This window comes from Papaver somniferum, chromosome 1, assembly GCF_003573695.1.
Source record: "Papaver somniferum cultivar HN1 chromosome 1, ASM357369v1, whole genome shotgun sequence".
Taxonomy (NCBI): Eukaryota; Viridiplantae; Streptophyta; class Magnoliopsida; order Ranunculales; family Papaveraceae; genus Papaver; species Papaver somniferum.
The window spans coordinates 47,338,058-47,364,131 of record NC_039358.1 but is presented as its reverse complement, the minus strand read 5'-3'; the positions used below and the strand labels follow the sequence as shown (position 1 = coordinate 47,364,131).

The following is a 26,074-nucleotide window of genomic DNA, read 5'->3' as shown; positions in this document are numbered from 1 at the left end:
TACCAGAGGTGTACCCACAAAACCTTTACTCCAAACCCTAGCTATCTACAACGAACCTTGGAAGGCACTGAAGAATCTCCTTGGTTGGCATACAATCATTGACTATAGGAGGAAGTACCCTGATGCGAAATTCCAATTGTTGTACACGAGTTTGCACTCAAGCATACTAAAATTCATATAAAGTGACAGAGCTCTACTCAGATAGTTGCACTATGGACATCATATTCGGAGTCAAACTAATCATATGGATAGAAAAAGGAGATGGATATAGAAAAACATAGATGGTTTTGATGTTTACTAAGTGATCGATGTTTCACATATCTGTCTGAAGGCCACTGCCATAATGAACCTATCCTAATGGACTGAGGTACCGGTTTGACTAATATCAACACAACTGGCATATACAAGGGAACCAGTGGTCAATAACTTAAATCTAGATCAACAAACTGGCAAATACAAGGGAACCAGCAGTTGACTACACAGAACAATAACCATTTTTTTTTAACTAACGGCATGAATAGATCTTTTTGATCCAAGCGCATGCTTCTTGTCAGCAGATTACACGATAGTTCCCACGGGTCCTGCATTCCACGCTTGCTTAGGCGACGGAAACAGGGAGAACACACACATATTGCTATCCAAGTGTTAATACTTATTCAGGTTGGTTTAACTGGTCCGGTCTCTTCTTTTTTTTTTTAGTAACTTAGTCACTCTAATTCATCCTAGCAGTGGTAACAACTTGAATCGTGTGCCCCGCCTAATCACTTAAAGAAACATAGTTTAAAATGAAAAAATAAAATAAAAAAAAGAAATGAAAATGACTCAAAGAGATATGGTGCAACTATCATGTTATTTCTAACACCTGAGCTCTGTGCTTTTATGAATAGACTCTATAGATGTTTCCATCTAATCAGATTGGTTCCTCAACTCCTACAACCAAGATGCTTCCATCCACTTAGATTAGTTAGTACCATCCTGAATACGCATAAATTTCTAGGCTCTGGAGTTCATTTATTGCAACTAAAAGCTAACAAAAAGTTTCTTCCCCACCCCCAAACTTAAATCTAACATTGTCCCCAATGTTTCTAATTAAAGAGCAGTACCAAAAGTAAAATAACACGAGGAGAAGTTGGAAAGATAGTACCTGGGTTAAGAAAATCAAAAACTAATATACAACATACAACTGCCTCGATGGTCAATCAAGGGTAAACAGGGTCCTCCATAGGGACCTCCTCAACATCACCTGTAGGAAAGGGATCTAAAAAGGGTTTCAATCTCTGACCGTTAACCTTCGAAGAACTACTACCATACGGTGTCTCGATCTCAACAGCTCCATGAGGAAAAACAGTGCGAACAATAAAAGTACTCGTCCACCGAGAACGTAACTTCCCAGGGAAAAAATGCAAGCGGGTATCATACAGAAGAACTTTTTGACCTGGAGAAAATGACTTCCGTAAAATGTTTCTATCATGCACATGTTTCATTTTGTTCTTATACTCCTTCGGACTATCGTAAGCATCTATACGAATCTCGTCCAACTCATTGAGCTGGAGTTTCCTATGGGCTCCTGCCTCGTCAAGTAAAAAATTTAGCTGCTTAACAGCCCAATAAGCTCTATGTTCTAACTCAACAGGTAAGTGACATGCCTTGCCATAAACAAGCCGATAAGGCGACATTCCAATGGGGATCTTAAACGCAGTACGGTAAGCCCATAAGGCATCAGTAAGCCTAGACGACCAGTCTTTCCGATTAGGATTAACTGTTTTCTCTAATATACGTTTTATCTCCCTATTGGAAACCTCTACCTGACCACTAGTCTGTGAATGATACGGGGTAGCTATCTTATGTGTAATACCATATTTCTTCATCAGAAGCTTAAAAGGCCCATTAAAAAAGTGCGACCCTCCATCACTAATTATAGCTCGTGGTGTACCAAAACGTGTAAGTATATTATTTTTCAAGAACTCAATTACAACCCTATGGTCATTGGTTTTACACGCAACCGCCTCAATCCAATTAGAGACATAGTCTACGGCGACAAGGATGTATAGGTTACCAAAAGAATTAGGAAACGAACCCATAAAGTCAATACCCCACACATCAAAGACCTCAACAATTAAAAAAGGTTCAAGGGCATCATGTTCCTACGGGAAATGGTTCCTAATTTCTGGCATCCTTCACAAGTAACGCAGTAACTGTGGGAGTCTTTAAACAACGAAGGCCAATAGAATCCACACTGCAATATCTTAACAGCAGTTTTCTTAGCATTAAAGTGACCCCCACAAGCATGATCATGACAAAAGGAAATAATACTGTACTGGTCACTCTCAGGTATACATCTCCTAATAATCTGATCTGGACAATACTTAAACAAATAAGGATCATCCCAAAAGAAGTGCTTAACCTCAACTAAAAATCTAGAACGATCTTGTTTACCCCAATGTTGGGGCATTCGACCAGTAACAAGATAGTTCACTATATTCGCATACCAAGGTAATTGGGTAACAAAGAACAATTGTTCATAAGGAAAGCTATCCCTTATAGGAAGAGAATCATCTGGGGAACTAACAACTAGCCTAGACAAGTGATCTGCTACAACATTTTCGGCACCCTTTTTGTCTCTAATGTCTGGAGAAAACTCTTGCAACAACAGAATCCACCTAATCAATCTAGGTTTAGTATCCTTCTTAGACAAAAGATATTTTAAAGCAGCATGATCAGTATATATGATGATCTTAGAACCTAAGAGATATGGTCTAAACTTGTCTAAGGCAAACACAATGGCTAATAGTTCCTTCTCGGTAGTGGTATAGTTCAACTGGGCATCATTCAGAGTTTTGCTAGCATAGTAAATCACATGAAGTAACTTATTTTCTCGCTGACCTAGCACAACACCAATAGCATAATCTGAAGCATCACACATGATCTCAAAGGGTAGGTTCCAGTTGGGTGCCTGGACTATGGGGGCGGTAGTGAGTAATGACTTAAGCTTCTCAAAAGCCTCTAAACAAGCATCATCAAAGACAAACTTAACATCTTTTTCAAGCAAATTGCAAAGAGGTCTATACATCAAGCTAAAATCCTTAATGAAACGACGATAAAAACCAGCATGCCTTAAGAATGACCTAATATCTCTTACGGTTTTTGGGACCGGTAAAGTTTTAATAAGGTCAACTTTGGCTCTATCTACCTCTATACCCTTTGAAGATACAATATGCCCTAGAACAATTCCTGAACGAACCATAAAGTGACATTTCTCCCAATTAAGCACTAAATTCTTTTCCTTACACCTAGTCAAAAATAATGACAAATGATGCAAGCACTCATCGAAAGACGAACCAAACACTGAAAAATCATCCATAAAGACCTCTAAGAACCGTTCTACCATGTCAGAAAATATGCTCATTATGCAACGCTGAAAAGTCGCAGGGGCATTACATAGCCCGAAAGGCATGCGTCTATACGCAAAGGTACCAAAGGGACAGGTAAAAGTGGTTTTCTCCTGGTCTTCTGGGGAAATAACGATCTGATTATATCCAGAGTAGCCATCTAAAAAGCAGTAGTGACTATGTCCAGCTAATCTCTCTAGCATCTGGTCGATGAAGGGAAGAGGAAAGTGGTCCTTCCTAGTGACCTTGTTCAATTTCCTATAGTCAATACAAACACGCCAACCCGTGGTCACTCGGGTCGGGATTAACTCATTGTTATCATTCTGGACTACAGTAATACCAGATTTCTTGGGAACAACCTGAACGGGGCTGACCCACTTACTGTCTGAAATAGGGTAGATAATGCATGCATCTAATAGCTTAAGAACCTCAGTTCGAACTGCTTCTTTCATATTGGGGTTTAGTCGACGTTGCATCTCCCTAGAAGGTTTGGTGTATTCCTCTAAATAGATCTGATGCATACAAACAGTAGGACTTATACCCTTAATGTCTGCTATGGTCCACCCTAAAGCTTCCTTGTTGTTTTGAAGGACGATTACTAGCCTACTTTCCTGATATCTATCCAAGTCGGAAGAAACAATCACAGTTAAAGTCTCAGACGGGCCTAAAAACACATACTTCAGGGTATCTGGCAATGATTTTAGGTCCAACTTAGGAGGATCTTCTAAAGAAGGAACTAGGGTAGACTTAGAAACTGGTAGTGGTTCGAACTTAGGTTTCCATCCATTACTAGTATATAACAAAGGGGTTGAATCTAACAAAGCATTCACCTCATTAATCACCTTATCATGATCAAAATCAATCCCAAAGTGAGCTAGGCATTTCTCTAATGGATCTTCTAACAAAGTGTTTGGTAATGACTCCTCGACTAATGTTCCTATCATGTTCACCTCTTCTATATTCGAGTCATCTAGTTCAGAGGGTAGCTTACTAATATTAAAAATGTTTAGCTCAATAGTCATATTACCAAAATACAAATTCATAATACCATTTCGACAGTTAATGATCGCATTGGATGTAGCTAAAAACGGGCGACCTAAAATCACTGGTATTTGGTTCTCTGGGTCAGGGATAGGTTGGGTATCTAGGATAACAAAATCCACCGGATATATAAACTTGTCGACCTCTATGAGAACATCCCCGATCACACCACGAAGAATTTTAACGGACCTATCAGCTAACTGAAGTGTCATCTGTGTAGGTTTCATCTCACCAAGTCCTAGCTTAAGGTACACATGGTATGGCAGTAAGTTCACACTGGCTCCTAAGTCAAGCAACGCTTTCTCAACACGGTACTTACCTATTTTAAAAGCAATGGTAGGGGACCCTGGGTCTTTATACTTAGGAGTAGTGGTATTCTGAATAATAGAACTCACATGACTAGATATGAAGGATTTCTTCTGGACACTGAGCTTACGCTTTCGCGTACACAAGTCCTTAAGGAACTTGGCATAAGAGGGAATCTGCCTAATTGCATCTAATAATGGAAGGTTGATATTAACCTGCTTAAAAACCTCCAATATATCATTAAAGTTGGACCCCCTCTTAGTCGGAACTAGCAGCTGGGGGAAAGGGGCTCTGGGAACAAAATCGGGCTCTGGGAACAAAGCCGGGCTCATCATGACCCTCATTGGTCTCTTTGGAGACTCTATCAGTCTCCTCATTTTCTGGCTCATAAGGGTGAACTACAACATGTTCACTATCAGGCATGGCAACCTTATTGTCAACTTTCTTTCCACTCCTAAGGGTTGTAATAGAGTTCACATGATTGTACGATTTCTCTGCTTTAGGATTGGGTTGAGTTTGACTAGGAAACTTACCTTTTTCCCTCAAAGACTCATTTATATGACTAACCTGGGTTTTCAACTCGGAAATAGCCTGAGAGTTAGCCTGACCTATTCTCTTATTTTCTTCTATACCTTGAGCAACAGATTGCTGAAACTGCATAGTGTTACGAGTTAACAAAGCAAGAGACTCTTCTAAACTCATAATCTTCTTATCCGAAGGATTCTGAAACTGTGCCGGGGCTGAAGGATTCTTAGGATAGCCAAAACCTGGGGGAGCTTGAGAGTTACTAGACTGACCTTGATTCTGGCCCTTAGACCAAGAAAGGTTGGGATGGTTTCTCCATCCAGGATTATAGGTTTCTGAATAAGGGTCAAACTTCTGACGGTTATCGAATCTAATGTTGTTATAAAGAGCATTGGCTTGCTCTTCAACAGTATGGTCTTCCCAAAAAGGATCTATTCTACCACTAGTACCACTAGAATGACCTAATTCCAACGCTTCTAACCTTTTGGCTATGGATGCTATTTTAGCATCTGACTCATAGGATCCTTCTACCCTATTGACATTTCCTCTACTTAGAAGAATTATTTTCTGGGGTTCCCTATTATTTTCCCATTGTTGGGTCTTATTGGCGATTTCATTCAAAAATGTCATCGTCTCATCAACAGTTTTATTCTCAAACCCACCTGTGCATAAGGACTCAACCATGGTCGTTGTTGAATAGTCTAAACCCTCGTAGAGGATCTGAACTAACCTAACCTTCTCTAAACCATGATGAGGACATTGAGAAATTAAGTCATTGAACCTTTCTAAATACCTATATAAAGATTCTCCCTCTTGTTGAGCAAAAGTACAAATTTGTGTCCTAATAGACGATGTTTTGTGCCTTGGGAAAAACTTATGTATAAAGGAAGATGTAAGTTGTTCATAGGTTTCAATTGACTCAGTATCCAAACTATACAACCAAGATTTGGCTTTATCTTTTAAGGAAAAGGGGAATAACCTAAGTTTCAGTGCATCATCACTAAGGTTATTAATTTTCAGAGTACTACATACTTCCTCAAATTCCCTAACATGAAAATAGGGGTTCTTATTCTCTTTTCCTAAAAAGGTTGGGAGCATCTGTAAAGTGCCAGGTTTGAGTTCATAATTTGCCTCGGTTTCAGCTAACTTGATATAAGACGGACGAGAGGTCCTAGTTGGGTTCAATAAAGCTTTTAAAGTTGCCATTTCTGGCACTACCAAAGGACTAGGAGAACTTTCTTCACAAAGACGCAGATTCTCAAAACTGAAGTTTCCAAAAACGGGGCTCTCTAAAGAAGAGTCTTCGAGCTCCCCGCCTTCACAAGAAGAACTACTAGGTTTATCACTAATCAGACGACCTAGAGTGTTTCTTTTCCAAGCCCGTTCTACCTCGGGCATACACTAGAAAAACAAGACTAAAAAGAAAATCCCTAAAAGGGAAGGGAAGTTCTATGCAAACACAAACAAGGCTGACTCCACCACAGCAAACCTACTGAATTCTAGCAAACAAAAAGCATGATGGCTCCACTTAGATTTTTTCTAGACCAGCTTCTAATCCTTCGAAAGGGAATTCGTTAAAATTTAAGCAAACCCCTCTGGAGTCAATCCGAGTCAAAGTAAGTTGAATTGAGGCGAGGGAAGCTCAGTGGAGATTTGATACCCAAGGCCTCACCGCTATCCCAAGGCGGCGCAGTCACGCATTCAACTCACAGAGACCATCATGAACTTCGAAGTATGCTAAAAGAGTAACCAATATTTTTCGAACGACTTTCCTACTAAGCTCGTTACCCTATAGGTCTCGTTCTATTCCAAATTTTAAAGCTTAGGTTCGCGTTTGGTTTCGTTTTCCTAAGGAGGGCAAGAAGGGAACGGTGATGAAATCCGAACCCTTATCTTGTATTGTCCAGGCCTTGCCCTTTACTAGGAATTTAAAAACAGTCCAAATTCGTCCTCAATCAATGAATCACCTTAAGGAATACAGTAACTCGCTTACAGGAGATTCGCGAGTGTTTCGATGGACTTACCTCCCGTACCAGACGGGGATGAACCGTTGAAGTCGACTCGGGCCACGACTCCTATGTCATGTACGAACCCGAGGGGCCGAGACGATATCGTAATCGTCGTCCTTCCCTGCACACAACTTGTATTTAAGGTACCCTTCTGTAGGGTCAAAATAACTTAAAAATGTCCAACGTCACAGTCCAAGTCCAAAGTAAAGTGCAAAAATATTACAAAAATTTCCTAATACAATTCTAAAAAAAAAAAAATATTAAAAATTAAAAATTAAAAAAAATAATAAAACTAAATCCTAAAAAAATAATTATTTGTCTTCTTTTTTTCTTTTCTTTTAGATTTAAGCTTTGTTCCAAGTCCTTAGTATCCAACTTCAAACCTGCAAATCAAAGACACACCCAAACAAACGTAAAAAGGAACAAATGAAAATAATAATAAAAAAATCTAAAAATGCTACCTAAACACAAATCCGCGTCGGCGGCGCCAAAAATTTGATGTGATTTCAAAGTTGTTGTAGATAGTGATAAAATGGTTGTTTTAAGACTTCTGAAGGCAATGAATTTTAGACTTAATAAAAATAAAGCAAATTAATTTTCAAAGAATGATGTCAAGATTTAAAATGGACTAAGGCTCCGGATTCACTATTACTTCAAGTTGATTGGTTACAAAAATATTTCATAATTATTATCTAGCTCTTTTTTCATTAAATCACTTATTAATTTATAAGGTGTCCAAATATTAAATTGTAATCCTTAAGCATGATTTATCAAAAAATTAATTCTAAGCATAAAACATCAAACTAATTCACAACTAATTAAGAAAACCATTTTTATCTCTTTTTTTTTATTGATTCAAGTGAATTAAATAAAATAAATAATTAAGAAATTATAAAAAGAATTTACCAATCAAACATGAGTGAATAGCTCCTCCGTCGCCTAAGTCACCAGGTATTTCAGCCGCTCATCATGTTGGAAAACCTCTCAAAATATTTCATTGATGCTCAAAAGTGTTTTACAATGAAGAGAAATAATAGAAAATGATATAAAACAGGATTCTGCGACCCACAGAAGGCGTCCAGAATCAACGATAGAGATAAAGTGCCGTTGTCGTTGAAAAACTATGACCCACGAACGACAGTCGTTGTCTTTGTTGGTAAACGACTACCTTTGGCAGTCTGTTCTTCCTCCTCTTCTTCTTCCTCCTCGAGCAGCAGCAGCAGAACCAGAATCTCTGCAACTTCAATTTTCTTGTTCTGTAGTGCTCTAAACCTCTCCCAATTCTCTCTAAACTTTCCAGCATTTCCCAAACTGTTTTCCTTGTATTTATAGTGAATTGGAGCCAAAAATCCGACCATTGATTGCATATATTCTCCATTTAATCCAAATATTCTCGGCTGCCAATAATAACGAAAATTTCCATTTTTAATCCCATGCACGCGTTAACTTTGATCCTGCACGCTCCCAAATGTCTTATTCACGCCTCAACACTCTTCCAACGCCAGCAGAACTCCCCCATGCACACAAGAACTTCAATTTTGCTCGTGTTACAGTACACGTGCTCTGTTTTGGGTGTGTGAATCATACCGAAAATTCCAGCCAAATTTGATCGATCATGTCACCCATACTATGTTCCTTAACCTATATCACATCTATATACCAAATTTCAGCCATTGAATCGACCCATAACCCCTTCATTTTGACGATCGAAATTCTGCCAGAACTGTTTAGAAATTTCCCGCCAAAATCGTTTCAAAATGGGAAGAAACTGGTAGCCCCCTATCCAGAATAGGGGTGCGAATAACATCTTCCTTGGGGGTGACCTGGGGGTGCGCTTTAGTAATTAGGTTACCCCTTATCCAAAAGCGAGAGTCCGAATAACACTTGTCCTCCGGGTGCCAAAATCAACTTTTCGAGCCGAATTTTCCAAAAATGTTTATTTCCTAAAAATACATAAAAACACAATATTAGTACAAAAATAGAGTTCCAACAATACGGACATTGAGGACAAATTAGACACAAAAATGTGTCTATCAATGGACTCCAGCCAACTTTAGTCTTCACACATATTGGTATCTCTATGTCATATGCCAGTATATACTGAATCGATGTCTCTTCTTAACAATGGATTGTGACGCTGGAATGAACATGGGAGTTTGGCATCACTGGACTGTCCATCATGTCACTGTTTCTTGAATATGTTTACGGCTAACCGTTATTAATTTATCAACATCGGAATTGAACTGCCTCGATGCTTATTTTGATTTACATGTGCTTCAGAATTTTGCATACCTTGTTTAATGCCTCTTGTCGCCGAAGCTTGAGCTGAATACCTCATTTGTTGTGCAATTAATTTTTTCTATGATACCTGGAATTGCATAAGAACACAACAGAAAGTAAAATGTTTAATACACACTCATACTCTAATAGCCATTAAAACTATGCAAGATTTCCTATCAGTGTAGAAGATAATAATTTAGACACATGCCTAGGAAGCGATCAACGAAGTTACACCTAATTAGAGGAGCCAGAACATTACCTAGGGACAGAATCAGAAACTTGGGATGCGTATTGATGCTCCAAGGGACACCCACCTGACTAACAACTCTCAAATTGAACTCATTGCAAGCTAGCTGGTTCTGACGACTAAGAATAGTCTCAATCTTGCCCTCGAAACTACGTTATAGGAAACCGAAATAATAAAACACTCTTCCGTTTTGGGAATGCTGATAGAGTAACAACATAACAAAGGCACAATTACCATTCCGTGGCAGCTTCGACGGTCCATGAACACTTAACTTCTTTCATGCACTTAGTGGTGACTATAATTGGACGCAAATCCATGAAAACTGCTCAACGATCACAACTCCAATTCAACCTCTGATTGTCCTTAAATACAATAAAACACTTATAAACAAAACAATAACCTGTTTTATCAATTCCGCAATAGGAATTTTTAAAAACCTAACATATTGTAATCTCATAACATTACTCTCACACATGTTTCTGAAATCAATTAAAACAATTACTGCAATAATCAAAGTTATATACTTTTGATGCCAAACGCTAATAAATTGAACAACAAAATTTGTAAAATAGAAGAAGAGGATTTTCTTATGCGAATCACAAGCTAGGAAATCGTTAATGAATTAAGTTGAGAGGAGAAAATCTTGGACATTTTTTCAGCAAGAAATACAGACAACTTTATATATAAAAACACAGCGACTGATTATATAAAGCCTGCTAAAACAAAATTCAGGCAGCTTCGTGCTTAACAGAAAGTTGATAATACAATCAAATTAGAAATTTTTTTTTACATTTCGTATGTCTTCTTTTTTTATCGGCAGTTCATATGTCTATGAAGAATTCTTACCGTGCTAGATCATGGGGAATGTGATCAGTATCAAAATCATATTAGTTGAAAGTTCAAAACCATGTACCTAATTCAATGCATCCGTTTCTATCCGCAGGTGAGGTTCCAAAAGATTTTTAGTGATTCACATGAATTATTATGCTCAGATGAAATATAAAATAAGAAAGCTTAAGCAACGAAGCAGCAAGACAAAGGAATCAATATGCACGTACCTTTAGCGCATCAATATGGACACAAAATAAATTGTGTGCTTCACAATACAGAGGGTGGTTGTCAAGCGCAATCCATACAACCAAACCACTGTTATCTTTTGAACTCTATTCACTTATTAAAGAAACTGATTTTGCCCTTATATGAATTTATTCTCAGGAACAACTAGCTCCTCAACAACTTCAAAAACTACTTAATGAGTACCTCAATGTTATCTTGGATTTTCCATCTATAGCATGCTCAAGAATCTAGTATTGGAAGTTCTGCACAAAAACATAAAACCTTTTTGTTTATAGCAAAACGTAAAAGCACAAAACCAATTTAAAGCCCAAACACAAAATAAATTTTACATAGAGTAAGGCTTACCTCAGAGGACAGTCTAGAAAGGTAGAATCATCATGTCGAATCCAAAGAGGGAATTTTAATTAAGTATGCTTTCTTCACAGCCCCACAATGGACAACATCACACATCAATCCCCCATCTGCTAAACTGAACTGAGCATATCTACCCATTCCGTAAGGCAAGTTCCCAGAGTACCACCATCCCTGCCAAGGATTCGAGAATGATAGATATAGATACTAAAAGAAAACCCAGATAAGTTAGTGATGCCCAAATCTGTAGGTCTTTTCTAGGAATGGAAGGTCTTCCACAATCAAACGTTCACGGATCAGTCTGTATTATCAGTAGGGGCCAGGTGTCTGTTGTGCTTGCTCTGTAATGGCAGGAACATATAAGTCAGAGGATGCTAATTCCAGTAACAAAAAAAAAAGGATTCTTTATCCAGTAACCAAAAACAGGATTCTTAACAAACTGTAAGCTCGAGACATTTATCGAGCACCATTGACCAACTTTCGTAGAGAGAAGCCTGGCATTGTGATGTACATGACCTCTGTAGAAGATGATGTATCGATTAACAAAGTGGTTTATGCGCATGCAAACTAAATTAAGTTAATATATATTACATGTCTAACTGCACTTGTGTGTAAGGCCGACAAAGATCAAATAGACAAAATCATGTTTAAGTGGTATCTTCCCCTTTCCCCGCTCATGACACCTTTCTAGCGAAGGACAAATGAAAAGAATATATTCCAATATACATCAGCGCTAGTAATTATACGACTGGAAAATGCAATTTGGGAATGCATATTATGACATTGGGAAGAACTTAATAAAAACTACCTGATTAGGTACATAAAAATCCTTCAGGCTTCGTTGATCTTCCTAGTATGTTCCTGAAGGGTACTCACCACTTTCTGTAGTAACAGTGATTAAACTGGTGTTGCTGCTCACAATGGCTTATGATACCTGTAAAATAGATAAAACTAATAAGCTATGTGAATCTTAAGAACGCCAACAAATAAGAATTATAGATGAAAACTTGTATTCGTATATCTATAAACTGGTGCACTTAATTGAAGCCCCTTGCATCACTGAATTGTGATTTCTGCTGTTATAAACAAAGAATAGGTCTTACCCACATTCGGATTCAACTAAAATTGAACAAACAAACTAAAATCTCTCAAAAGCAAAAATTCCTTAACCATCTGAAAAGACATAAATTGAAATCCAAAACCTTAAACTAACAAAGCACGAAAATTATCATCACCATAAACGTAGACCTCAAGCCCATGATTGTCAGTTCTCAATTCCGACACTCCTTTTTCAAGCTTCTATGAATCAACATGAGTAAGGGAATTAGATGACATACATGTAAGATTAATATTGCCAATCTGATTGTTGAGTTCGTGGTATTATGAGATTGTGAAACCTGCTTATTAAGAAAAAAAAAACTTCTTGGGAAAGATAGTCCAGTCTATATATTGTATCTCACTTCCTTCCTCCTCAACAATCAATCAAAAAGATTAATCAAACAAAGAAACATAAACAAATATTGAAACTAATGTAATTCCGGCAATAATATTTCTATATACATCTTCTTCTTTGCCGAAGTTTATTCGATCAACTTGCCCTAAAATCCCAATAAAACATAAATAATCGTTATAGTCTAGTGTAATGTAGTTACACTAATTCGAAAAACATAATTTAATGAATACAGTAAAATACATTGAACAAAATAAACAATCGAAGTATCTAGTATTTTCACACCTGCATGATCAACCTGAGGGCCACAATTTCGAGAAATTCGTGCATCAACCGAGAAATCAATCACAGAGCAATCAGGACAAATCAATAAACCTTAACTCCAATTTCACCATAAACCCTAACTCCAATTTTACCATTATCATCTTCTCTGAACTGTTAATTCGAGACAAACCCAAATCTACTTCAATCAAAACCACTTCGATTCCTCGCTGTTTACTCTGAATCTGCTTCTCTGAATTCAACAACATAATCGAAAAAGATTACCGAAATATAAACAGAATTCGCTCAGATCACCAAACCCTAATATCAATTCTTCTGGACAGAGCTCGTCACCAACATCTCAAAACCTAATACAGACAAAACCCAATTCCAATTCCTCGATGTTAACACCAGTATTATCAGAATCATCTTCATATCTCAATCCAAACCCTAATTTAGCAAATTTCCATCAATTCCTTCTCCTCGATATCAACAGACCACCATCAATTTCTTCCCCATCTACTCTGCCAACGGAATCAGACAACGACCTTCTTTATCATTAAATTCTCGATCTCGAACCCTCAGTGTTACAATTCTGTGAGAGGTCGAAGAGAAAAGAGAATTGGAGACTCAGTGAAGGAGATATTATTTGTTTTTCTTTTTTCTCGGATAAATATTTTAATAAATAGATTTATTGTTTTTGTGAGGGAATTCCTTTTTTTTTCTCTCCTTTGAGGAAAAGTGAAACAGAGCAATTTTGTGAGAGGGTGACGGTCACCGTTCAACGTGGAGCCTAAGGATCTTAGGATTTTAAAGGAATTAGATAATTCAAAAGTTCTACAATTTCATTTTTTTTCAAAAACATTAGAAAGGATACTTTCTTTGTGGATTTGCTGTTGCGTATGTTTCGAAATGTGTTGTAGTCTTCTTATTCTTGCTTCCTTTGCTACTGAATCAGCTGCAGCATTGTAATCTTTGTTTATGAATTTTATCTTGGCTTGTGGAAGTGTGTCCAGAATGGAAATAATGTCTTCTATGGTATTCTCCGCCACCCAGGCAATTGCTGCATCTTTTTTGTTAATGCAATCTGACAGAACTTTACAATCTGTATCAATAAAGACACTGGAGAGAATATTATCCTCTAGCCAATTTAAAGCCTTCAAAACTGATTTTGCTTCTGCGTGTAAAGCCGAGGATGCCCAATCTAAACCTGCAGAAATATGCATAAAAGCTTCTTGTTCTACCGAGTAAAGAATGAAAGCATAGCCCATTGTCAAGTTCTCCTTGTTAAAGGAGGCATCTGTAAAAATTATCCAATGAGAGTTGAAATTGTTTCACTTATTTGTATTTGTCTTCTTTTTTTGAGCACTTGTTTGCAACTTCTCCTTATTAAGCGGTTGAGATTGTATAAAATTCCTAATCTGTTGGATCAAAGCATATGGATCTGGGTTAGTTTTCCTAAAAATTACTTCACATCTATACTTCCACAGAAACCAAGTGACCGTTGCGATGTGTTCACAATTTTTTGAGTAGATAGTGTTTGATATCCAGTTCTCAACCCACTTAACAATCGAATCTGTGTTGATTTGCGAGTTGACTGAGTTCAAGTCGCATCCAAACCAGATTGTTCTAGCGAAATGACATTTTCTGAAAAGGTGATCTTCTGTTTTCGCTTCTTGGTTTTTACATAGGGGACACTCTGAGGAGATTTCTGGGTTGTGGGATGCTAATCTTCTATTTGTTGGGAGCGCCTTTTGGATCATTTTCCAAATAAATAGTCGGATCCGAGGTATTGTCTTCAAATTCCAAATATTTTCCCACGGGAATATAATATCTTCCTCATCATTATTATGTTGATTGATAAGGTAGTTGTAAATATTTTTTGCCGAAAATGCTCCCGATATATGGTGTTTCCATCTGATTATGTCCATGTTTTCTTTATTCGGGGAAATTGTTAGAATTTTTTCTTTAATTTATGGGAAAAAATATTCATTTAATTTTTCAATATCCCAGTCACCATCATAATTTAGTAGCTCATGGACCTTTTGAGGTATCGGGTCCGTCTTATCACTTCGTTGGATTAATGTAGTTGTACCAGGTATCCATTTGTCTTCCCAGATCCTTGTGTTTTTTCCGTCTTTCACTTGCCAAATGAAGTTTCCTTTTATAATATTAAGACCCTTCTGAATGCTTGTCCAAATCCACGAGAGTTCATAATTTCTTGTCGGTTGAAAAGGGTTCGATCTGTGAAAATACTTCGCTTCTAGTAATTTTATCCACATTAGAGTTAATTTGTAGCCTTTAGATGGCGATCACAAACAAAAAAAAAACAACTCACACAAAAAGTAAAAATAAAATAAAATACTACTCGTATTACAGCATTATGCATATTTAAGAATTTACTACTGCAAATAGTGCCCAGTGATGAAATGCGTGGCTGCTATTATGTTTGTTGGAATTCCTTGTCATTGTGAGCTATGGGCTACTTAGATCTCATTTGTGTATATTATCATGCCAATACATTCTGGAGGATCTCTAAACTAGCATACTTCCATCGGTCAGAAAATGTAATTCGTTTGTGGCAGCAAAATAAGCATAAATAGGCTCTATGAACCCCCACTTGCACGAGAATAAAATATACTGTAGTGTGGACGATGATGGTGGCAACTTGGCACTAAGAAACCAAATCGGACAGGGAGAAAAGGAGATGATTGTCAGTATTCCGAGTATCTCATGATGATTACATGGTCACAAATTAAGGGCTGGACCACGAAATCCCTTCAAATGATGGTTAGAAACAGAGAGATAGATCATGCATGTGATCTAGCTAGCTAATACATTATCTTACTAGCATTCATTTTCTAAATTCATTGTGTAGATAAATGCACGAGTCAATTTTAGCTTCTTGGCACTAAACACACCATATGCATGTATTCTTGCATAATGAATATCTGGTTTGTCTTCGCAAGTACACACACTTGACACTAACCTAAGCCACAAATGAGATATCTACAAGGATGCAAACTTATGTACGTATATTACCTTTTGTGACTCATGGTGTCTCTAATCCAGCAGGATTGCACTAAATTGCTTCTTCTTTTTTCTCTTGGCAGACACTAAAATTGCCTTAACAGATTCCACTCGAAATGACCATCCCTTAACACATGTGTCATCTTTATTATATGTATAGATGTCTACAATTTTCATTTAAAAAGTTTGAGGAACACTGACCTCAAAAGATAATAGTCGAATACCTAATCAACTCGGTGAACCTAGAGTTCCCGACTCTGTAAACCGCAATCCACGTGTCCTAATATCCACTTGGGATATGTGGCAACCAAACACCAAAGTGAGAACTTATTTTCTTCACCTACCTGATAATAAGGTTACATTCACTTTCTTTGTTTTTAAATTAGATTTCCTCGACGCACATCCCGAAGTTTACTTACACACGCGTGGCACTCACTCGAACTCCCTCTCATTTCTCCCTATAACCGTCTCTATTCTCTCCTTACCTTGTTCACCTGATTTTCAGTCACTTCTTCTGCTTTAAAATCTCCTCATACTTAGAAAACATCCACTCATTTTTACAGGATTTCATTTCCCTTTCTCATCTATACATAATTTCCTCATTTTCAGGAGCCTGTTTAAAAATCTTAAATTTCTTGATTAAAATCAAAATCTATTTGATATACTATGAGGTTTAACGAAGAAGAAGAAGAACAGAAAGAGAACGAGAGGAATTTACAGTCGTATGCGATTGGTGTTGAATTTCCTCCTCAACCTCAGAAACTCATTGTTGGTTATGCTTTAACTTCTAAGAAGAAGAAAAGCTTCTTACAACCTAAGTTAGAAATCCTGGCTAGGTAAACACACAAATTCCTTAGGTTTGATCTGTTTTAATTTTTATGATTTGATTTGGTGTGTGTTGTTCATCCTCTTGTTTTTATTTTTAGGTATCTCTGTATGAATTATGGTGTTTAGGAGTTTTCCAATTGGGGAATTGATTTACTATTCTATTAGAGCTGTCTGTTTATCCTCTAGTTTATTGCACACCATCATGGATCATATCAATCTCTATTGGTATTTTTCTTTCCCATGGTAAATGTGACTATGAAAACTGTGGAGCTGTTTATCAAATTGAGAGAAATTTAGCAGGTGGAGATCTTTCTAGAAACTATTTTTTATTTTTTGTATGTTGTTTGAATGATTAGAATATGATGTCAATAATTGTCCATTTAAGTGCAGGATTTAAGCTTGAGGGGTCAACTAATTATGATATGCGATTTCAATAGTTCTTTATTGGATTTAATTTTGCTTTTTCAGTAGTGTCTTAGATTCTATAACGTTAAATTACCGGATAATTTTACTATGATATGATTGCGACCGGTAACTATAATTCGTGGTTTTGTTCAAGCTGACTTTTCTTGAAGTATCAACTGAATCTTCTTGTATGTGGCTTTCATACATGGTAGTTGTGGCCTGTATTCAATAATATCGAATTTATTCTGTGGTGCAGAAATAAGGGAATCTTGTTTGTTGCAATCGACCACAAAAGGCCTCTTTCTGACCAGGGTCCCTTTGACGTTGTTCTGCATAAGGTGAGTGGGGCTATCATACATATCATGAGTTAAACATGTGTTTTTGTTTCTTGTATTTCTCCTGCACTTACCCTACACAGCATTTCATATGACGCTACTTTTTCTCCTGTCCGAGTGGATATCTACGGGGATTCTTAAGTACGACTATGTTATTACTATTAGACTATAAAATTTGTGATGAAATGAATGACTTGAACCTTCAATTTCTAATGATGTGTTCAATTCATTCTTATCCAGTTGACAGGAAAGGAATGGCGCCAGATTCTTGAGGTTAGTCTATAAACTGTAGCAAAATCCTGTGTTGACTCTAGGGGCAGTTGATTTTTTTCTTATTAGTGTCATCAGTTTCTTACAGTTTCACTTCTCACATATATAATGTACTGCAATGGGTTCACCCGGGACCAGTCTTTCAGGTATTAGTTCATAATTTGAATCATATAGGATGACTTTGGCACTCATTACAAGTTTTGGGTGGAATTAAATGTTTCATCTATGGTGGTTCACTAGTTCTGGTTTTCTACAATCCTAAAGCATTAACCCTCTCAATTACTGCTTAGTTTTCAGCTAATACTATTTGGAAATGCAATTAATCATGCACAAATTTGCAATTGGAAACAGATCACCTATTTATAGTTAGTAGGTTACCTACAATGAGATTATATTCAAAATTTCCGACTTCAAATTTATTTGACTAGTCAAGACATGCCAATTAGGAGTATGAAGAAAAGATTGAACAAAACAAAAGAAGAACATACACCTAGTGAATTTTGGTAGCATTTTTGTCCTCTCATTGGTCATATGAACCGGAGAGCATCACTGCTTTTAGTCTGTTTTGCCGACCTAGTTTTTTATTTGCATTATATACCGGAACAGTTTCGTTTTATTCGTCACTGGATGATCATCTGCTTCTCATGGTCCTTCATCGTCTCCTTATGGTCTTTCATTTCCTTCTTAAAGGACTACAGGCTAGAACATCCAGAAGTGACAGTCCTCGACCCTCCGGATTGCATACAGCATGTGCACAATCGACAGTCTATGCTTCAAGATGTGGCTGATCTGAACTTATCTAATTTTTATGGTAATTATATTAGCATTTAGAACAGAAGCTTTGTTTTCGGAATCAGTAGAGTATAAGGAATTAAGACTTTGGCTTAATTAACAGCTTAGAAGGGTTGTATTGTTCTTTACTGTTACATTTGAGTTGTAGTAACCTTTTTTGACTCGGTGTATAATTGCAGGCACGGTTGGTGTCCCAAAACAGTTGGTCATAACTAAAGATCCTTCATCCATTCCGGATGCAGTTCGTAAAGCTGGCTTAATGCTACCCTTAGGTGAGTTGATTAGTGAGATCGTCTTGGATCCCACTTTCAGAAAATAGCCTAGGAAAGAGCATGAAATTGTCTTTGTTGTTTAGATTATTTGATCTCTTGATTCTTCCGACTTAGATGTGTTTGTTTATATTCGTTGGTTTAGTTGCAAAACCACTGGTTGTGGATGGGAGTGCAAAGTCACATGAACTGTCTCTTGCTTATGATCAATTCTCCCTGTCGAAGCTCGATCCTCCTTTGGTTCTGCAGGAGTTCATCAACCACGGTATGTTGATGCCACAATGCAATTAACATGGAGAAACCATCTGTGTGACTCGAGAGGATTGGTTTATTTATGTAATTTATGCTTATCTGGCTTGCAGGTGGCGTTCTTTTTAAGGTTTATGTTGTTGGGGAAGCTATAAAAGTTGTGCGCCGCTTCTCTCTTCCTGATGTTAATGAGCGGGAGTTGCTAAATAATCATGGTGTGTTTCGTTTTCCAAGAGTTTCCTGTGCAGCGGCTTCTGCTGATGATGCAGATCTGGATCCTTGTATTGCTGGTCAGCTCCTTCACCACTTCCATTTGGAGTGATTTATTTCTCTGTCACACTTGAATGTGTTTTCAAATTTCTGTTTGCCGTTTGGATTGGTATGGTAGGGTTGCCAGGAACTCCTTGCATTTAACATTAGCAACATGAAAAGTTTATTAACTTCTTTCTTTCGTTGTTGTTCACTGTAGAGCTTCCTCCGCGTCCTTTACTTGAGAGGCTTGCAAGGGAGCTTCGTCATCGCCTGGTACCCCTCATTCTCTTCCTTTTCATATATTTCTGAATTGCTTATATGTGAGCTTTATTTAACTTATAATGCTGTATAATGTAGGGTCTTCGGCTGTTCAATATAGATATGATCCGCGAGCATGGAAGCAGAGACCGGTTTTATGTTATTGACATCAACTACTTTCCAGGCAAGTAATATCTGTCTGTCTTGGCAATGTTACAGCCCACTTTGTTCATTTCAAAATGACCAGGCAATTATTATCTGGTTCTTTTTCTCTTTCTAATCCACTTTTCTAGAGTTTGCATCCTTTTTTGCATTATTGGAATGTGTGGTCTTAGAGGCTTTCGGAACATCGTTATAACAGGTTATGGAAAAATGCCAGAGTATGAGCACATATTTACAGATTTCCTCCTGAGTTTGGTTCAGAGTAAGTACAAGATACGGTCTGCTAATAACACTCGCAGGGTGTAGCGACGTGAACATGGAGAAATGGGTTCCTACAGTTTTAACTTGCCAAATATAGTTTACTTGTTGAGGTTAGTGGGAGATTCAAAGTTGTAATCCCAGGGAACAGGTTGGTAAAATGCTGGCTGCAGTTCCATGTACAGTGTTATAAGAGGATTGTTGTCGCCTGTACTATCAGAAAGTTGTCTGTTTGGCTAAAAGTTGGTTTAAAGTTAAACCACAGCCACACAGGTCTTCTGTTTTGTTTTAATGCCTCTCTTATGTACCCAAAACATATTCCCGGCTGATAACATGGAGCCTTTTTTTTTTTTTTTTTTTTTTTTAAAAAATTTGTAATATCCAAGTAGTAAGTGTTATATATTTTCTGAATTTCTATGAAATCCTTGTGCCTTAGAGAAATGTACAATGTGCCTGGTTTAATTTTCACCCATGATATTTTGTTATTTCCTATTAGTCTGTGTAAAACTTTGCAAGTACCGGACGGCTTGTAAACTTAGGCTTAAAGTAGTGAAAAGTGAACTCCTAGGCCTAGCAATCCCATGTGCTAAGCGTCCCATCAGCTACATGGGACTTCTCGTAAGTAACCAATATCACAGTATTTATCATCCAATGAAATTTGCCATTGGTGAAAACAATTTCTTCCGATGTTAGCTGTGAAATTAGTTGAGGGAGAAAAAATATACAGAGTAATCTTAAATCCTATGTAAAGTATAATACGAGCATAATAACACCTTAACATTGTACAGAGCTTTTAAGACTATAGTAGTATAGTAGCAGTGAAGCATGACTTAAATCTCAGGACTCTAAAATCTCTAAAGCATATTACGGTATAGTAGTGAAGCAAGACTTGAATCTCAAGACTCTTCAAATCTCTAAACTTAAACTTCTTGGTATAGTAGTGAAGCAAGACTTGAATCTCAAGACTCTTCAAATCTCTAAACTTAAACTTCTTATTGATGTTTCATTTGGTATAGAAATGAATATTTCTTGCTAATTTATAGGCTTGCACGACTGACCATAGACATCTCGGGTTTACTCAAGAGATTTCATTTCATATGTCTTCTAACTACTTATCTAGTTTGCACTTGCAACCGTCTTTACAAATTACACAAATTACAAATACTCGATTTCTCTATAACTCAAACATGTTATAACCCACTGGCACACTTTAGATTAATTTAGATGATTTACTTTCTCTCAACTTGTCTAGACCATTCTATACAATTACAAATCATAATTCCAACATATTAAATTCTCCAATTTCAATTTTCTCCAACATTTCAACCCTACTACTTTGGATATCCAAGTAGTTTACTAAACAATTAAGAATATTTTGTTACTTGTTTTACCTTACCAAAAAATTGTTTTACCTTGGAACATTACTTAGACAATAGCTCACACTCGATATATATCGTTATTCACATTTAAGTTTCATGAATATAATAGTTTTATGATTGTACATAAAAAAATGAATGAAGCAAATTACCCAGTGCGGAAATTATTTGTGTCCACGCATGTTCTATTAGCATGAGAAGCAAAATTAGAGAAGCAAAATTCATGACTCTTCTCACAACATAAAATTGAACAAGCAGCAAGATTTTTCTGGCTGGATGGCCTCCATGACCTAGAGATGTGTTTTGCCAATTTTCCATAGAATGGTTATAAGAGTCTGGAACAGTAAACTTTTAGTTGTGCCAATTCAGCTGTTCCATCCACACCAAATCAGGTGCTAACTTACTGCTCAAATTGATCTCATTATTCCTTTGATTGTAATTTTATTTCCGCGAAGGCCGAGAATGTTGTTAAGGGTCTGCATTTCTCCATGTGATTGTGATTCTAATAGAGTTAACAGCCTGTTCAATAACCCTAAACATTGCTATCTCTACGGTATAAAACTACCAATTAAGCTACAATAATTGCTTTTCTCAGCGGAAATGAGTCAAGCAGATGGTGTTCAACAATCCCAATTCTCAAAGAAAGTAATTTAACCCAAACAAAAAACAGCCTAGAATTCATTCATCACTTCATGTCCCAAAATGTGTTCTCACTTTGACATAAACAACATAAAATGCAAAATCAACAACGAATTGAAACATAAACAGACTAATACAAGATAAACAAACTTGCTTGATGTTAAAACCTTAAGACACTCATTCATTCGACAGTATCGGACTCGCCAATAACAGCAGAATCAGTAATGTCAGTGGTGATAGGAGCAGCAGAAACAAGAGTCCAATCAGCAGGTAAAGCAGGAAGTGGTGGGTAAATGGTTTTTCCACGCTTGATATCCCATGGCTGACTCTTCTTTGGTCTAGTCTTCCTGTGATGAGCAGTACCTTTCTTTTGTGGTCTTGATGAACATTCTACCATCGGCATTGTTACTCTCCCAGTTGGCATCATCATTAGACCATTGTTAACACCAACATCACCAATTGTTGAGTAGTTGGATTGCTGCTGCTGCTTAGGCAATACCACAGACCCCAATCTTGTACCGAAGATTCCTGAACAAATTGACATTTTTGCTCTGTGTCCCGAACTCACTCAATATGTTCCTGTCTTGTTCTTCTTCCCTTGTCAATCTTTTTATCTTTTCACTACTTTTATCAGCCTCTCAAAATCCCCTATCCACTTATCCACACTCGACACTGGAACCAATTTTATTTTTATTAGGATTGGTTCCAAACGAATTTAAAACCAAGCAAACGTATGCTGGGATTCGATCCCTGGACTACATAGCCATTAGCACCACGTGGAATACTAGACCGAAACCACGTGGAACATTACTTTTACTAAGTCACGCGGTGAACCTAAATTGAACAGCAACTTTTGCGTAATTTTGAATTTGAACTCCCAACTTCCATAACATTAATTAAAAGAAGGGAAATTTTTTTGAAAATTAGAAAATACTTGTGAGATATCTTTTACATTCAAACCAAAATTAATTTCGAGATTCTTTTTGTTATTATGTCTACTAGGGTATGACCCGTGCCGTGACGGGACGGGCTAAAGTGCCGAATTTCATCCTGTTAACGTAGTTGACACTATCGAATCCATGTTATTTATTAATGTCGGGGCTGAACGTATGCAGCTTAGATAAATTTGCATGACCAATTTCAGTATGAGGGTTCGCATGAGAAGTTAAGTGAAAATGGACTTGTCTGTATTAATTTGCAGTTGCAAGTAGTTATAAAGTGGTACGTTAATGAATGTTTATTGGTTTCCTATTGAGAAGCTAATATTTTTCCAGTGGATTTGGCACCCTAGGAACTAAAGATCCGTCCATGGTGTCTTGTCATCAAAGCACTCAAAGTGTTGCTTGATGTTACAAATCATCCCATTTTGGTTCTCGGCAACAGTGGGAACCGTAGTGAAAGTAGTGTCGTCGGCTGCTTCATGCCCGTGAGCTTTTCTCTATTGTGTGTAATTTATCCTTCTAATGAATTATCTGAGTTGCCCTTGCGTTCCGACAAAAAAAGATACCATAAAGTTTGGTGTGTAATTTCTCTGTTGAAAGTGAAACTGTTTTTGTGGCCAAAGAGTTTCTTTTTGCAAGGTGAGGTTTCCGTGTTAGGGGATAAGGAACCTACCAATTTAGGGATGGAAGATCATTATTTAAACTGTTGTTCATTTCCATAACATATACAAACTTAGATTTTTGAATCAAGTCATTACATTGGGGTATACACAAATACGTATCGTGCTTCGAATTCTTTTTAACAAATTAAGGATAGTAGAATATTATATGCACACAGCAAAAATAACGGTATCTATGGCCACTGGCTACAGATTTTTTTTTCCTGATCAATACAATGAATATATGAATAAAAGAAGTTACAATAAGAGACTCCATCTCACAGAAGTGACAGCGCCAAAGGTTAAAGAACCAAAAACTTATCGAAAGATAAGGATAACTGGACTATAACTACATTTCCCCATTGCCTAAGAAGACGATGATAATGAAAACTCAATCCTCTAAATTCCACATTAGGTCCAGTCCAAGTGGTCGACAATGTTTTTTGTGATTCCCTCCTTTTATGATCATTTTTCTAGAGTCATTTTCTAAAACTGCTTGTTTTTACAGAGCTCCGTAGCATGAACCTATGTCAAACGGGCTCAGGATAGGTTACGTACTCGTAAACAAATAAGTGTAGTTTTTCTTTTATTAGTGGATCCATACATAATGAGCTACAATATCACCTGGAAATGGGTTCCTAAATCTTCGCTTCACAACTGGTACACCACTGGTCATCCTCCCTTTCCAACCACTTTCGTTGTGCAGTTGTTGCATTCCCAGTAGTACCACCCACCACTTGCCAAAAGCTAGTAGGCTGTTGCGCGACGCAAAAATTTGTTTTGTTCCTGCATTAACAGAAGACAGAGAGATGGTTTGTTGGGATTTTTCAAAAAAGATTCATCCAGATAGAAATGTAAGTTAGACCGGATGTCCCGTTTAGAAATGTAAGTTAGACCCAAACATCAAAAGTTTGGCAATGGACTACCCTATTTTGGTAGGTAGAGTTATTTGTTTGGGCGGTTTTTTTCACCAGCATCTGTGTTACACATGAGTTAGTTTCATGGTGCATGACTGATATGTAGAAAACTCTTAACCAATTCTAAGGTCAAATTAAAAATGATTCCATTACCCCTGTTGCATACCCATAACTTCTGGAAGGTCCATGTTGAAGTAGAAGGTCAAATTAAAAATGATTCCATTACCCCTGTTGCATACCCATAACTTCTGGAAGGTCCATGTTGAAGTAGGAATTCGTTGATAACAAAGATAACTTCCCTGAGAACAGGGTAAGTATTGTTTGTTACTTATTTTATTTTTTTAAAATCCATTGAAATCGGTATCCAAGAAAACATAACATGACGCGTGTCTAACCTAGATTTTTTTAATGTAGCTCCCGGTTGTAACAACTACAACTTGTTAAATGCCATGTTCGTCTAAGTTATGGTTTAGCTCTCTTGTGGAGTCACTCCACATAATGATCTTCACATCGACACCGCTGTCTCTAGATTAACGTCTACTACTTACTATAATATCTAAAGATTATCGGAAACCTGTTCAATATATCCCGAAAGTACATATATTAGTTTAGCATACCTGTACCTGAGGTCGCCCATAATGGATTGTCGTTCATTTGCTCTCTTAATTTCTTGTTCAGTTGCTAGGGTGATTACAACACCTACAACATCTTATCCACCATAAGTATCTATGGAAGAAATATTTTATTCGGGACAACAATCTTTTGAACAAAGTGGAATAAGAGTTTACCTCAAGTTCTTCAAAAATAACTTGTGGCAAGGCATTTTCATCGTGATGGAATCTAGAGGCTTAACCTCGGTATTCCAACCAATAGAAGGTGCGGGAAACATTCCTCAAGGCAAAAGGACCCTCCCGCAGGAAAGGGGAAAATATTAAAATGAGGTTCATCGGCACAACCACGCCTGCATTCAATTGGTAAGCAAGAAAATTGCTACAAAATTAAAGTGGACATTCTCCATTAAAACCAATACAAAAAAATATGGGCTGGAAATGACAGTGAAAGAAACCAAGACTATACCTTGTAATTGCAACATACTTTTCCCTAGATGGGAGTAGCCCAAAACACAACTTAGGGCTCTGCCATTAACCAAAACAAAGGATTTACCGGCAGTACCACTTCTCATTCGGGAATTCTATCAAAGACAATGACAATGAAGGTAAAAAAAAAAAAAAAAATTAAGATCCCCTAACTATGTCTACAAAATTGAAATAAGAAAACTTGAACATACGTGTGAAATTGAAACGAAAAAAAGGAAAAGTCTTTGTGAGAGAAGTGAATCAAAGCCAAAAGAGGTTAGAATTGCAGAAGTTAATTCCACTTATGCGTCGGAATCTCATCTTTATCTCATCTATCAAAACATTCAATTCATTGAGTTAATCCAATTTCTCAAACTGGAAAAAAAATCCTTAAAAGAAAAACTCTCGGTAAGGAATCGCAT

The 26,074-nt window shown here is 37.1% G+C and overlaps 2 protein-coding genes and 1 long non-coding RNA gene across 6 annotated transcripts; 1 reads left to right on the top strand and 2 right to left on the bottom strand.

Moving 5' to 3' along the window:
* Positions 1–10,848: 10,848 nt before the first annotated feature.
* Positions 10,849–13,610, bottom strand: LOC113285431. 4 transcript variants are annotated; one of them, XR_003328655.1, is made up of 4 exons: positions 12,961–13,610; positions 11,817–12,159; positions 11,220–11,743; positions 10,849–11,116 (listed from the first exon to the last, which is right to left on the bottom strand). It is a non-coding gene; the product is annotated as an uncharacterized LOC113285431 (long non-coding RNA). The 4 variants fall into 4 exon arrangements; XR_003328664.1 differs by having other exon boundaries at positions 11,220–11,912; positions 12,034–12,159; XR_003328659.1 differs by having other exon boundaries at positions 11,220–11,566; positions 12,034–12,159.
* Positions 13,611–16,382: 2,772 nt separating this feature from the next.
* Positions 16,383–20,393, top strand: LOC113285399 (inositol-tetrakisphosphate 1-kinase 3-like). Its single transcript, XM_026534294.1, has 10 exons — positions 16,383–16,802; positions 17,456–17,537; positions 17,775–17,807; positions 18,495–18,615; positions 18,776–18,868; positions 19,011–19,130; positions 19,228–19,404; positions 19,584–19,639; positions 19,724–19,808; positions 19,986–20,393. Exons 1-10 carry the CDS (start codon positions 16,633–16,635, stop codon positions 20,090–20,092), a joined length of 1,044 nt encoding a protein of 347 aa, XP_026390079.1. The 5' UTR covers positions 16,383–16,632; the 3' UTR covers positions 20,093–20,393.
* A 1,660-nt stretch (positions 20,394–22,053) lies between these two features.
* LOC113328492 (50S ribosomal protein 6, chloroplastic-like) lies at positions 22,054–22,695 on the bottom strand. Its single transcript, XM_026575576.1, has one exon. The coding sequence runs from the start codon at positions 22,601–22,603 to the stop codon at positions 22,241–22,243; it is 363 nt and encodes a 120-aa protein (XP_026431361.1). The 5' UTR covers positions 22,604–22,695; the 3' UTR covers positions 22,054–22,240.
* Between the last annotated feature and the right edge of the window lie 3,379 nt (positions 22,696–26,074).

Excerpts from the sequence above, each read along its gene's own strand:
- LOC113328492 (XM_026575576.1), bottom strand. The coding sequence starts at position 22,603 with ATGTCAATTTGTTCAGGAATCTTCGGTACAAGATTGGGGTCTGTGGTA.
- LOC113285399 (XM_026534294.1), top strand. The coding sequence starts at position 16,633 with ATGAGGTTTAACGAAGAAGAAGAAGAACAGAAAGAGAACGAGAGGAAT. Across the intron at positions 17,538-17,774 it reads TTGACGTTGTTCTGCATAAG|TTGACAGGAAAGGAATGGCG; the intron begins GTGAGTGGGGCT and ends ATTCTTATCCAG. Across the intron at positions 19,405-19,583 it reads TCTGGATCCTTGTATTGCTG|AGCTTCCTCCGCGTCCTTTA; the intron begins GTCAGCTCCTTC and ends TGTTCACTGTAG.